The 15371-nt window shown below is 43.3% G+C and overlaps 1 protein-coding gene across 3 annotated transcripts in view; it reads left to right on the forward strand.

Annotated features, from left to right (window-relative positions):
• Nucleotides 1-13197, forward strand: part of MARVELD2 (MARVEL domain containing 2) — a 64360-nt gene extending 51163 nt beyond the window's left edge. For all 3 annotated transcript variants that reach the window (XM_068248122.1, XM_068248113.1, XM_068248103.1), the window contains exons 6-7: nucleotides 4490-4540; nucleotides 10285-13197. In XM_068248122.1, the coding sequence (XP_068104223.1) occupies nucleotides 4490-4540; nucleotides 10285-10404 (171 nt within the window). In that variant the 3' untranslated portion in view covers nucleotides 10405-13197. The remainder of the gene's footprint in view (nucleotides 1-4489; nucleotides 4541-10284) is intronic.
• Nucleotides 13198-15371: the final 2174 nt, after the last annotated feature.

Below are 15371 nucleotides of genomic sequence, written 5' to 3' on the forward strand. Positions count from 1 at the left end.
AACATCATTGTTCATCCTGGACCCAGTACTGTACAGCGGCTTTAGTATTGGCTTTTAGTATTTGTGGATATAGTGTATGGTTGACTCCATAACAGAAGCGGAGCCACCTAAACACAGTGATTCATAGTACATGTATCACTGATCTGAGTGCTGCAGGATTGGTGTGATCTTATTGCCTGAAGCACAGTAGCATTACGTCACTCTCTGTACTCAGCACAGTAAACAAGAGGGTGGTAATGCTTATCTCATCTTGTCTTCAGCCCTAGCTGCAGGATGTTTTTCAATCATGCATCAACATTGGCTGTTTTTTCTTTTCTTATCCTAGTGTTTCTATATGGCAAAATATCTCATCTCAAGCCTTTGTTTTTAGTTTTTACATTTATTTAATACTCTGTCTTTGGTTTGAATATGGGATTACCTGTTACAGGGGCAAACGCAGGATTTTTAAGGGGGGGGGTTCCTGAAAGGTCCAGAAGCACGTATGTCCCGAGTGCTTCCGAATACAGGTGGCTCCATACTGCCCATGCACAAAAGTGCGCTGGCGTATTACGGAGCTGCCTATCTTTGGAAGTACTCAAGGACACTAGTGTTTCTGAGGGCTTCTGGTAGCAGCAAATGTGAACGGGGTACAGCGCTGGAACAACTCCCCAAGAGAGGAACAGGAGATAGACTTAGTTTGGACAATTCAGTGGAATATGCTACATAGTGTCACATAGCGCAAGCGATACCCATATGATGCAGGGATATATGCATCTGCGGAAGATGTCGACGCTACATAAATACTAAATAATAATATTTTGCCTCACCAGGATTGCACTTTTATTTAGCTTTCCTGTATGACAAGAACACACAGCCAGCTCTAGGGGAAGAGGGAAACAAAGGTGAATGAGGGAGGGCTGGTGCACACCAAGAGTGCTTCTGAGCGTTTTTCAAATCAACAGTGATTTGAAAAGCGCTTGGCTAATGTTACCCTATGTGGGTGTTCCCACAGCAGCGTTGTGATTTTTTCAAAATCGCAGGTATACTGCATGTAGCATGTTTTTGAGCAATTCATTCAAAAATCGCTCTGAAAATCACTTCACAGAATCACACTCACAAATTGCTAGCGATTGCTATTGTCATTTTGGCGTTGCACTAGCCCAGAGAGAGGAGTGGAGAAATTGAGAATAGCCTGAGATGGAGCAGAGAACTTATCTGTATTGAAGTCCCACATCACACAGGCTACTTGCCTGTAATCGGACTCCTGTCCCTGTCAGTCTCTCACACAAGTCAGAAAGAAACCCTCCTGGAGTCTAGGGACTGTCAAAAACTTTTCAGCTTGTTATCCACACCTTATCCACACATGCAGTCATTATAACAATGGGGAGAGACCAGACAGATGTTTGCCCACAGACCCTGAGTCCAGGCAAGCTCTGCATCATGCTGTGCATATTTACCAGCTTGCCTGCACTCTAATTTCACTATGTCGGACACTTCTGTGCTGTGGAGAGTCCAGGACTCCATAATCAACATTCTCTCACTGCAGGCTGCATCTTCTTGTGAGGGTTGTGAGGGAAGCTCGGCTGCCTCTCTCATTCTATTAGCTGGAGGGAGGCACCAGAAGTAAGAAGGGAGGGAGAATGAGGCTGTTTATATTATGCGGGCTTCCCTGGCTGAATACACAGCTCAGTGCAGGGGGGAGGTTCCAGACACCCGGAATAGCCCCCTGAGTTCGCCAGTGTGTTATCCTTTTAATCCTTTCGCAGCCATTGACAAGATGGGTTTGGTAAGACTGTATCTGGCAGTGTCAGCCATTACTTGGATGCATCTTTTCTTGTCTGTCAAAGATTTTATTAAAAAAAGGCTTCTGCATCTTTCCACAGTTTATGGCTCATTCACACTGCAGGCGTTTTCTTACTTTTTTCACCCGCGTGCGCTTTTTAAAAACGCCCCCGAACGCTTGTGCAATGAATGTCTATGAGAAGGTTCATATCAGTGCGGGTCGTGTGCTGTGCGGACAGCAAAGCGGTGCGCGGGCCATTTTTGGGGCGATTCCGCCTCTATGGAAGGTGTAGGAAAAACTCAAAGCACTCACAAAATCGCTTTGTGCAGCGATTGCGTTTTTAAGAATTAATACATTGTATTTATTCTTTTCCGAGTCAAAGGGTTCACTTCCTGATGTGTATCAGGGAGGGAAAAAATGCAATCGCTCTGAAAAAAACGCTTATTGAAGCGCTTTACAAAATCCACAGCGCCCACCTGAGCGCCGGGAGGAGAAAAACAAACCACCTCCAAAAACGGCCACACGAGCAGAACGCAATGTGAACGAGGCCTAAGAGATGATTTGCGATGATGGTGAACTGCAGGGGGGCCCAGAGCTGTAAGTGGGCCCCAACTATTACTTTACTCCCTTTGATAAAGGGATCCAGATCAGGAGATTTTGTGGCTACGCTTGTTATGGGTGTGAAGATTACAATGTCCACACTTGTTTTCTGACCCTTGCAATATTGGCCACCAAGCTCTGAGGGTCACAAAGGGTAGGCAGGGGAAAGGGTGTGAACATTAGAAGGGCCCCTAAAAGTTTTGCTGGGGGTCCCCATGATTTATAGTTACACTTTGCCCTTCAGAGTGCATCCTCCGCACTGGCAATAACCCCTCCCTTCCCCTCTTTCTCTCCATGCTGGCTTGGGATGGTCAGAGCTGCTGGAGACAAGTGAGCAGGCATCCTCATTGCCTTGTTCTGCTGCCTGGTAACCCAGAAGTACTCTCCTGAACACTTCCTGGTTTGTATGATGTAGCATATGAGGGAGATCAGGAGCTGTCAGGGGTCTGATCCAACTGCTGGTGTTTCTAAGTACTGTTTGTGTCAGCCCTAAAAAAAAGCTGTACATAATAGCCGGACCCCTGGTGCCCATTAACTTGCCCTCCTATGCAGGTCCACTGTGCCCCCCCCCCCCCCCCCCCCCATTATTTCTGGCGCCTGCCTGTATTATAGCCGAGCACTCACTTGTACTTCTGTGGCTCAAGTTAGCCTTTTGGCATTTTGCTATAGTATAGCCAAGCATCCATTTCTGTTACACCCGCCACAGCCAGTGCCCAAATGAACCCCTTGGCGCTAGGTCATAGAATAGCATTCAGCCCATCACCGCTGCAGCCATACGTTTAAAACCAAACTCCGGCGTATAACTTGGGCGCCGTTATATCCTCTATTAACATTACAGTCTATGCAGCGCCCATATTACCAGCCAGCCACCAGCGTCCAAATAACCTGCTTCTGAGGAAAACAGCCAAGTGACTTGTTGCTCCACCAGGTGTTGTAACTATAGAAATCAGCTCAGCATTACATTATAAGCAAGGGGTGGCTTAAGGCAGGATTCCTTTCTGTGTCATTGTGGTGTCAGCAAGGGCGTAACTAGGGGGAAGCAGTCCCTTCAATTGCAAGGGGGGCCAGAGGTGTGTGAGGATCCCAACTACAAACCCTACTAACCTTCCCTTTCCCTTATACTCCAGATCATGGGAATGCATTCGTCATTATTAAACCACCATAATACCATTATTAACCACTTATTTCTAATAAGACACAATACCACCATTGGTGTTTAACAGGCCGTGGCCATTGTTTATTGGGGGTAGGGGTTAATAAACAAACAACTTTATTGGATAAATCTCATAAACCATGTAACTTTGTTTCAATGTGAACACACATTACTTATACAACCGCAATCGTTGGTCTGTGGACTCGACACGATCGCCACCACCAGTGAGTTTTTTCCACCATCCAAACCATACCGTCCAATACATTTTAAAGCCCACGACGAATGAACATAGGAAAAAAAGGGGCGGGTGGGTGTTCAGCAGCACAGGTCTGTCTCAAGAGCTCGGCTCAAGTGACAGTGACTGCTCTGACAGAACTGATATTGTTTCACCTCAGTTAACCCTCTGATTGGCTGAGGACTTCTGGAGGGAACGAAGCTCTGTCCAATCAAATTCAAGCTGCGCCTGATTGGCACACAGCTCATAACTTTGCTTATCAACAGCAGCTCTTCTGAGGTAAAATTACCTCACAGCATCTGTAAAACAGAAAAGACTGGCAGTACCACATCTTATATATAATAGTATACATATACACTTGTTCAATAGTCTCAGCATACCCATGTTCGCTGCATCCTTATTTTGTAATGCAGCTCATTCATTTGTTGTGTTTATTTCTGGCTACATGTGTTATGGAGGTGAAGATCTTGATGGCCACACTTGTTTTGTGACCTTTGCATGATAAACCCCCTTGTTGTGAGGGTTACCAATGAGGTGGTGGTGGGGGGGGGGGGAGAAGGAAAGGAAAGGGTTGTGAACATTAAAGGGGCTCATCAAAGTTTTGCTGGGGGGGGGGCTCATGATTTGTAGATATATTACTATATTGCCACGTGTTGATAACCTTTACTTTGTATCACATGATTCTTACTATTTTATAAGCTGCTCAACGTTTAGTTTCACATTTTCTTCCATGTTCCAGGAATACCAGAGGATTGCAAAAGTTCTTCAGGAATATCAAAAGAAAAAGAATGTGAGTGTTACGTTTACATTCAGTAAATGTATTATTGCTTTTTGTATAATAGAAGTGGATGCATGTCAGTGACTCTTATTTTATTACACTTTTATGTTCACAATTTACGAGGGTAGGTTGGGAAATACTCTTGTCCTAACTAGGTTCAGATTCCTGGTTTATCTGTTCTGTTTACAGAAAGTTTTGAATAAATATTTCACCCTCACTTGCTAGATAAGGGGTCTGTAAATTTCATGTATGATTTAACCTCATCATATCTAGAGCATTACCAATAACTAGTACAAGATTGGTGTGGCACCTAAAAATATGCAACATGGTGCCAAACCCGCCTGTGTTGTGTTGATGCCGGTTATTATTATTTATTGTATTTAGTTAACCCCAACATATTACACTGCATTGGAGAATAAATAAGATTCAAGACAATTATAACAGGGGTGACAGACCACACAATACAGGTAATAAGCAAAAAGATACACAATGCCAGATCATGCACTGGGGTAGTAGTCCTAATAATTCAAGTTTACGTTTATTCTGTAGGCAGAATGCATAGTCAAGTATGATACACAATCTAAAGGGATGGGGTGATGACACGATAGGAGGAGGCTGCATTGAGAGGTTCTCAGCAAAGAGCACTACGGCATCAATGAGCCCGGGGTAGGCCTTTTTGAAGAGGCGAGTTTTGACTGCTTGTTTGAAGGAGGGGGCAAGCCTGATGGGCAGTGAGAGAGCTTGCCACAGGATGGGGGCTGCTCTAGTGACGTCCTGTAGTCGCGCATGGGAGTGCAAGGTGCGTGGGTTGGGTAGGAGGAGGTCGTTGGAGTGCGCATCAAGGTTCAGAGACTATCTACCATTAGACTAAGAAAATACCCAGGGAGTGACCACTGCCATACACAGGTAATGCCATGGTTATAGCCAGGGAACAGCTACAGTTACAGCTAGTGACCACTACTTCTACAGCCAATGGATGGCCACCAACCAAGCTGAGTAATTACCACCACACTAATTTCACATCTAGACTATCACAGTGAAGTCACAGTGGGCATTATTACTACACGCATTGAATTATCACCACATTAAGGCCATTACTACTATTATCCAGCGCTACATAAGCCAGAGTATTTGTTTTCCCGACTCCAAGCTTTTTTCATATGTAGAATAACTACAAACCATGACGATCATTTATTTCAAACTCTGGGGCAGCTTGAAGGACCGTATATCATGCCCTCACTCCCCAGACACAGAGCTGATTGAGCACATACCCTCCACCTGACCTCAAATTCATTCCACAGCTAGCAGGCTACTTAGATGTCCAGGAACACAACTGCTTTACTTACAGAGACCAAAACAGACAAGAACAGAATCTGGTTATCACTAGGGTGGTTAATGAGATGCTTATTATTTTGTATTTATCTAGTATTAATATAGCGTTGACCTCTCTCACAACACTTTACACAGTACAGTATATTGTCTTGTCAGTAACTGTCCCTCAGAAAGACTCACAATCTAATCTCTACCATAGTCAAAATATTTGAGTTGATGCTAATTTTTTTTTTTGGTAACACTGTTTTTTTTAATTAAAGGATAATGCAGCTTACATAGATCTTTTAAAACTTTTGAACAGCTTATTATTATCCAAAGTATACAGTGAAAACAATTTGAAAGTAGAGTATGATGTATATTCATAACAGATACCCATATGATTGATTCATATTGATACAAACGAAAGCAATGAGTTGATGCTAATTTTATATTCATTTTTTTGTAAATGTAATCTGCCTGAGAATGGACCAATTATATACTTTCCTCCATTTTCAAGCTACAAACACTATTTGCAGAAAAAAAAATTGCATCTGCTGTGAATAATTAGCATCTCCTTGACCTGCACTAGTTGACATCTTGCTTACTTTTAGAAGTTGCTACCGGTAAAATGGTCACCAGAAAACAAGAGAGGTCTGCACAATGCCAAGGTTTACCATTTATTAACGGATGTATAAGATTCCAGCACCGATTCACACAAAGCTGACATGTTTCGGACCTGACTGGTCCTTAGTCATCTATGGATATATAATCGGATGCGGTCCTTTTTAAATAGTGAAGGGCCAAAACACAGTCCTCTTATTGGACAATCCACCTCGCCCCCTTAGACATATACCACTCTAGATAAGGACTAGTATTAACGGACTATAATGCAATCTTGTAGTACAAAAAATATCAAAAAACTTTATTGACACATATCACAAAAAAAACAACCTTAAAACACGGTTCTTCAAGTTGAAAAAGTCCTTCTTCATACTAGCGACCATAAGACAAAGGCTTGATATTAGAAACTGACAAGTATATATAGTTTTGGCTTGTCTTGATGAGTGGTTGTAACCTTTACAGGCATACGTTTAGAGGCAACGACACATGTTCGTTTCGGGCTATAAAGCGCCCTTCATCAGGCTGAGTTACAGAATTCTGCACGGTTAAAACCAGTAACACAAAGCCGGCAAAGCAGCAGCGCAGAATGACGTAGGGCATCCGAACCAACTGGACACACACAGATGGCTCTCCCAATGACTTCTACAAAAAAACCGAGCTGCTAACATAGGAGTCCCATAGATGACTATCCATACAGAAAAACGAGCTGCTAACATAGGAGTCCTATGTGAGCAGCTCGTTTTTCTGTGAGGTGGTGCTTTGTTTTGACTTTCTTTTCTGATCTCTTGGATATACATTTTTTTGTGCAGGTAAATGTGTCTAACATTGTAGCCTGAAGATTAGTATTACAACTGGTTTCTATAGCTTGTCTTTGAATGATGTACAGGTTAAAGGGAACCTAAACTGTGAGGGATATGGATGTTTCCTTTTGAGCAATACCAGTTGCCTAGCTCTCCTGCTGATCTCTTTGACTGCAGTGGTGGTTGAATCACACACCTGAAACAAGCATGCAGCTAATCCAGTCTGGCTTCAGTCAGAGCACCTGATCTGAATGCTTGTTGAATGGCTGTGGCAAAAAGTATTAGAGACACAGGATCAGCAAGAGCCAGGCAACTGGTATTATTTTAAAATGACAAATCCATATCCTTCTCAGTTTAGGTTCCCTTTAAATACACTACCTTACAAGACTTTGTTTGTATAAACTGCGCTCCACAGAAAAGCACCAAAAATATAAAAGAAATAAGTCCTTGATAGGGGATCGCAGCCTGTTTTAAGAGTCACCTCACTCCAATCAATACACAAGTTCACAGACACTTGCTGCGCTTACTTAGTCCTATTCTCATCAGAGATAAGACCCCTAAAATGGAGACACAATAAAGAAAACGCACATAGTGCTCAGCACTGTTTGGAACACAATGATTAATCCACCACGTGCAGCACTCCACAGGGACGTGCCTTCACCAATAGGGATAGAAACAGCGTTCCCCCCTCGTGAATCCACTCACCAAATGGCTGCTTGTTAGTTTGCACGTAGTGTATATATAGAGATCCAAGCTCCTCAGTCTCCACTCAGGACTTCTTTATTAAAAGCAATAAAAAAAAAGGGCATTCCACAAGGATTTAGGACATCAGTACAACCTTCGGCCGCGGATACGAGGTGCTCCGTCCTTCCTGGTTTGCCTTACTTCCGGATTGTCAGCGTGCTGCCTTATTGCTTTTAATAAAGAAGTCCTGAGTGGAGACTGAGGAGCTTGGATCTCTATATATACACTACGTGCAAACTAACAAGCAGCCATTTGGTGAGTGGATTCACGAGGGGGGAACGCTGTTTCTATCCCTATTGGTGAAGGCACGTCCCTGTGGAGTGCTGCACGTGGTGGATTAATCATTGTGTTCCAAACAGTGCTGAGCACTATGTGCGTTTTCTTTATTGTGTCTCCATTTTAGGGGTCTTATCTCTGATGAGAATAGGACTAAGTAAGCGCAGCAAGTGTCTGTGACCTTACAAGACTAGGGTTTGAATCTTGGCTAGAGCCAGGTACCCTAATGCTAGAGCCAAATCTCCCTAAAGCTCCAGCGTGGCCTACTGAGCATCCTCCTAGTGGCTGCAGCTATCAACCCCTTTGAGGTAGAGCGGAGAAAAAGGCCTATACAAATGTTAACTATTAAAGGAAATCTGAAGTGAAAAATAAAATTGTTTTTATACATACCTATGTAGAGAGCAGGCTCTGGATACCGTATAGCCTTCCCGGTCCTTTGTCTGTCCCATCGTTCCTGCATAAGCCTAAATTCAGTAACTTCAGTAACTCAGTTTATCGAATGTTTGATAATTTACCTCATGGGTAAAATTTAATTTTCAATTCACTAAGATGTTCTAGATTTATTGAACGTTTACCGATATAACATTAGATAAATATATAATACCTTAGTGAATTTAAAATTAGATTTTACCCATGAGGTAAATTATCAAACATTCGATAAAGTGTTTGATAAAGCTTAGTGAATTGAGGCCATTGTCTCCAGTGGAATCCACTCATTCTTCTAGGTCTTCGGCTCTCCTTGTGCAGCCTGTGGAATTAGTTGCATCCTCAAGTAGTTCCAAAGACAAGTGGATCTGTACTAAGCGTGTACGAGCTCAATATTATGCTTGAGCAGTAAGGATGCGCTTGTCTTTGGAACTACTCAGGGATAAGTAGTTCTGAAGGCTTCACAAGGAGTGCAAAAGAGCTAATCGACCTAGCTGGATGAATAGCTTCCACCAGGCATAGCGTGAGAACTATGGAATGGACTGAGGAGCGGGAAGGTTCAATGGGATCCAGAGCCTTCCTTCTACATAGGTATGTATACATTTTAAATTTCCTTTCAGATTTCTTTTGAGGATCAGCTTTTTCTTCTTGCGTAGGATAAGAAGTCTCTTAAAAAGAATCTGTACTGTCCGATTTGTACAATAAAAAAACATACCAATCGAGTCACTGTGATCTCCTGGGTTCCTCTTTACTGTTTGCGCTCCTCCCCAGCACGATCCTGGCTTTTAATTGCCAGTTTTAGGCAGTGTTCACAAACAAAAAACATGGTCGGTAACACACACACACACACACACACACACACACACACACACACACACACACACACACACACACACACACACACACACACACACACACACACACACACACTTTTTTTGAAGCTGCTTTTGCAGTGGCAGCCTCTGTCGGGATAACTTGTTGCCTACTGCAGCCAAACGAGTGCAGCGTCCAAGGTGTTATATTTGCCTGCTACGGACGGCTTCTTCTCTTCCTCCACCGGCGGCTCTGAACTTCCGACAGGTCTTCTGGGTCCCGATCTCATCTGATCACATGATCTAGCATGTGATCAGGATCCAGGGGACCAAGTGAACGTTACAGCGGCACCTGATCGAGGAAGAGGGGTGATGGAAATGACTCTTCCATCACCCCTCTTCCTCCACCGGGTGGTGCTGTAATGCTGACTGGGTCTCCTGGAACCCGATCACATGTCATTCTAAGTGATTGGAAACGCGGAGACCTGCTGTGAGTATGTCGCCGCTGCCGTGGTGGAGGAAGAAGACGCAAGCCAGCTGTCGGGACAGGTATGTATGGGAGCTCCCTGACACCACCCTGTTGCCACACACCCTGCCGAGCCTGCCAGGCTGGGGAAGGCACACTTCTCCAGCTGTAGGAAAAGTTCGGCCCTGCAACCAAATAAAGTTTTATTTTATTTGGCTGCTAAGGGGTTAATTGATTGGCACCATTTACAAGAATTTATAAATGGACGTAAGACCTTCTTCTCCTTTTCTCTTGTTACAGGACCCAACGTTTTTGGAGAAGAAGGAGCGATGTGAATATCTGAAGAACAAGCTTTCGCACATCAAGCAGAGGATTCAGGAATATGATAAAGTCATGAACTGGAATGATGGTTTCAATTAAATAATCCGGTCTTTTGCCTCATTGCCTTCTTGATACAGAAGGCATTTCCACGTCCTCACTTCTAGCAAGTCCAGAAAATGAGCTTCATTCCTCATCATAGAAACTATGCACGGGCCATGACAGTCTCTACTTTATATCTTCATGGCAAACTGTGCAGCCAGAGTTCTGACTTGTGTGAATGTTTCAGCCATTTTAGCCCTGATCAGTGCAAAGTATGAAAAGCTTTACTGGAAGATTTCCCCCAGAATACATGTCTTGTAAATATGTTCATATTCATGGAACTTCCCACATTCCCTCCATGTGTTTTCTGTATTGTATCATGTTTTATATTGTGTATTTTTCTTTGTAAATAATATCCTGTCGCTCTTGAATAATGGTTATTATGTTTGTAATGAATGTAACCCCTCTCACGTGTAAAAGTATTGGGGCAGATTTATGAAAACTTGGACTGTGAAAACTGGCGCAGAACTGGTGCAAACATGGAGCAGATGTCCAGAACAAGCATTCTGATTGGCTAGTCTGAGCAACTGTTCCACTTCTGCACCAAATGTGCTCCAATCTGCTTTCACAGTTTTTATGAATGCAACCCACGGTTTCTCAAACCTCATCTTACCACCAACATTCCATGCCAGGCACTTACCTCTCATTCATACTGGTAGCGCCAATTCTATCTGAGCAATGTGATTTGCTGCCTGTGTGATGATTCAGGAAGCTTGGTTGGTTAAGCAGGTCATACACATATAGATTTGTGCCCAATGTTACAAAACAACAATTCGTCTCTGATCAAAATCGATTGAAAAAGGAACCACTTACTACCACACACTGCATGCAGGGGCATAACTTCAGGGGAGCAGCACCTGCAACCAACTACTACTTCACTCCCTCCAATAAAGAGAAGTCCGTCCTTCAGATCAGGTGGTTTATGGCAACACTTGTTACGGGTGTGGAGATGATGATGTCCACACTTGTTTTATGACCCTCGCAAGATGGGCCTCCAGGCTGTGAGGGTCACCGAGGGTAGGCAAGGGAAAGGGTGTGAACACTGGGGTGGCCCCCATCAAAGTTTTGCTGTGGGCCCCGATGATTTGTAGTTGCGCCCCTGCACTGTAAAATGATTTTCACTACATTCCAGCTAGAGATCTATTGAAAAATGTATCAAATTGCAGTGTTGCACAACTTGCACTGTTCAATGCTGTTTAACGCCATGGTCCACAGTTCAACTCCTGCCCTGCCCACAATTGACCTAAATATTCCATCTGGTTCGATTAATGCTTCCAATCGATTTAAAAGATGCAAGGTGAAAACAAAATCTACTTACTCGGGGCTTCCTCCAGCCCCTGGCAGCCGATATGTCCCTCACCGCAGCTTTGCTTCCAGCCGGTGGTTGGGTTCCCCGCCGGCATCTACTGCGCATGCGCCAGTGTGCAGCCACACCACTCGCGGTCATACTTATGTGGTCTGGTGTGTTGTGCGCAGGCGTAGAACTACTGCGCAGAAGATGCCAAACTGCAATGGTGCTGCAATGGAGCTGTGGCGAGGGACATATCAGCTGCCAGGGGCTGGAGGAAGACCTGAGCAAGTAGATCATTTTTTTTTATTTATTTTTTTGCTTGGACCTTCTGTTCAAGGTCAAAATTAATCAAAAATCAATTGGGCATTTTGGTGGCATTTATTTCCAGCAGATTCAATCACAATGAAGTGTGTATGACCTGCATTAGTGGGAAGTTAGGGCAGAAGAGGGAAGCTTTGACAGATGAGATATATTGTTCTGCAGTTATGCTAGGTACACACTATGAGATTTTCTGGCAGATCGATTAGTTCCAACATGTCCGTTCTGATTTCTGATCCATTTTCAACTGTTTTTATCAGAAATCGATCGGAAATCAGACATGTTGGAAACAATTGATCTGACGGTAAATCTGCCAGAAAAACTCCTGTGTGTACCCAGCATTACACTGTTAATGCCTAGAACACACCATTGCAATTTCCTGTCAGATAGATCAGTCAAATCAGTTGTTTCCAACAGGTCTGATCTGATTTCTGATCATTTTTATGATGGATGATTAGAAAATTGATCAGAAAATCGATTGGAAATCATATTGGACCTGTCGGAAATAATCAATTTGACCCATCTATCTGATGGGAAATTGCCTGGTGTATACCAGGCATAAGGTGCCCATACATTACTTGATTTTCCTGTTTGGTCAATGGTTTGATTAGATCACCCCCCTCCCCCAGTTTGCACACTGGCAACTGGAATAAGAAACTGCCATTCACTAAGTGCTTTTGAAAATAAAACCCTGAGAATCCCTCATGAGATGGACTAGTCCAATACCCATCAGTTCTGTTGGATTTCTACTACCTATTGTAAGTGACAGCAACATAGGAGAAAGGTAATTTATAGCTCATTTTACTCTAAAGAAATGTACTTTGTATTTATGTACTTTCATGCATTTTAAATTTTACAATGCTTTGTGATTTATGCTCTTTAATTAGTAAAGGAGAATTGCATAGGGTCTTGCTTGCAGTGTGTGTGCTACTAGTCCATCAATCGCTTAATCACTCGGTGGAAAATCAAGTAATATATGGGCAACTTTACACCCTGCAGTTACAACCTTAACAAACAGGCCCCTTGGAATCGGGCCATCAGGGGCAGCAGAGGCCTGGTCTACTTCTGTACACTTCTCTAAAACAGCACTGATATTCCTAGGAGTTTCCTGAGACATCTCAGATGTATTGCCTAGGCTACTTAACAACACATTTCTGATTAAATAAAAGGTCTTTTGTTTCTTAGTATGTTTTGTGGTTCATTCAATTTTAATTTGCTTTGCATCAAAACGCAATGAAATTATATTTCAAAGGCGCTTTCACGCTGGCGTGTTTGCATTGGCATAACTCACCCGCATGCAAGCAGTGTGTTACTGAGCGATGTGCTTGGCTATGGGTCTGGTGCAAGCATAAGTCATTGGACTGTATGCTGCACTGTATGTGTCACATTGCATCAAAGAAGCGTGATGCAGCCTTCCATCATTCTTGATTTGCGATCTTATTTTTCCTGGATGGGCAACGCAACAGATAAAGGGGCATATTCACTAAACTGTAGTAAGCAGAATAATGTGCATAAAGTTAGAACGGGATGCGAGTTCTGATTGGTTCCAATCACTTATACTTTATCCTTAGCTCTTTCCTCCTTGAAATATCTATGATACAGGCCTATATGTGCATGTTTAGCCTAGTAAAAAAAATGGCAGTGGCCAACAAGGAAAAAAGGACAGCAACTTTACAAAAAATATCTTCTTTCCCATGCAGCTTAAAGTGAACCTGAGGTGAGAGGGAGAGGCTGCTATATTTATTTCCTTTTAACCTCTTGAGGACCATGGTGTTAAACCCCTGCCTAGTGACCAGGACATTTTTAGATAAATTTACCACTGCAGCTTTAAGGCCAAGCTGCAGGGCCACACGACACAGCACACTAGTGATCCCCCCCTTTTCTCCCCACCAACAGAGCTCTCTGTTGGTGGGGTCTGATCACCCCCAGATGTTTGTTTATTTATTTTTGTTTATATTTTTGTTTTTAATAAAAAAAAAGTGTTTTTTTTTTTTTTTTATATTTCTCATACTTCCCCCTCCCTCCCCCCACCAGCCAATCCACGTGATCAGCTGTCATAGGCTTCAGCCTATGACAGCCGATCACCCCTGTGCCTAAGGAGGGAACAGCCGTTTCACACGGCTGTCCCCAGTACAGCGCTGCTGCAGATCGCAGCGCTGTACAGGTACTTAGATGGCGGTTTCGCTGTCTAACAGTCTCCCGAGCCACTCCGGCCACTAAGCAGGAGATGCGCGCGCAGCCTGCACAATCTCCTGCAAACCAGAGCCCCAGGACTTTACGCCGATCAACGTTAGGCGGTCCTGGTACTGCCGCCGCAACCACACCCATTGGCGTGACGCGGTCGGCTACTGGTTAAATAATACCAGTTGCCTGGCAGCCCTGCTGAGCTATTTGACTGCAGTAGTGTCTAAATAACCCCAGAAACAAGCATGCAGCTTATCTTGTCAGATCTAACAATAATGTCAGAAACACCTGATCTGCTGCATGCTTGTTCAGGGACTATGGCTAAAAGTATTAGAGGCAGAGGATCAGCAGGATAGCCAGGCAACTATTATTGCTTAAAAGGAAATCAATATGGCAGCCTCCATATCGCATATACCTCTCACCTCGGGTTCACTTTAAGGCCCTATTTATAGTGGTTGAGATTGTCTCTGGCTGCAGCAGTGTGCAATAAAACCTTCAGCCTATTTATAGAAGGGTGGGGTTCATATTCGATCATTCCTATTGGCAGCCCAATTGACATGAATAGTACCCACCACCATCTTATTATGCAGGGATGTGGCAGTAATGTAGCAATGTAATTCTGTATAAATGGCTTGGGTTGCATTGAATGAGTTTGTATGTGCAATGGAGTTTTATAGATGGGTCCCTAAGGCCTCTTTCAGGCTAGGTGCGCACATAGCAGAAAAACTAGCGTTGCGGAAAACTTAGCGTTTTTGCCGCTAATGGAAGTCTATGGGCCGTAGGAAAACATGCATATAAAAACGCATATTCATTTTCAAAAACGCACATAATGAAAGTCAATGGGAACGCAATGGTATGCATTTTTAATGCGTTTTATATGTGTTTTCCCCAAAATATTTTTTTTGCGCTGTGTTTCCGCTTCTTGTTGTCTTCCTAGTGATTTGCATACATGGAAATATAAAACCGCATACAAAATGCAAATGCATTTTGTATATGCGAATCGCAAATTCGTTAAATCGCTTGAAAAACGCTTCACAAATGCACAAAACATGCAGTAAAAACGCACAAAAAATGCACACAACATTAACATAAAACATGACAAAAAATGCAGCCTTTCACGTTCTGTTACGTGTGCACCCAGCCTCAGATGGGCAGCTGACAGGCAGTGAATTCA

Source organism: Hyperolius riggenbachi, chromosome 1, assembly GCF_040937935.1.
Source record: "Hyperolius riggenbachi isolate aHypRig1 chromosome 1, aHypRig1.pri, whole genome shotgun sequence".
Taxonomy (NCBI): Eukaryota; Metazoa; Chordata; class Amphibia; order Anura; family Hyperoliidae; genus Hyperolius; species Hyperolius riggenbachi.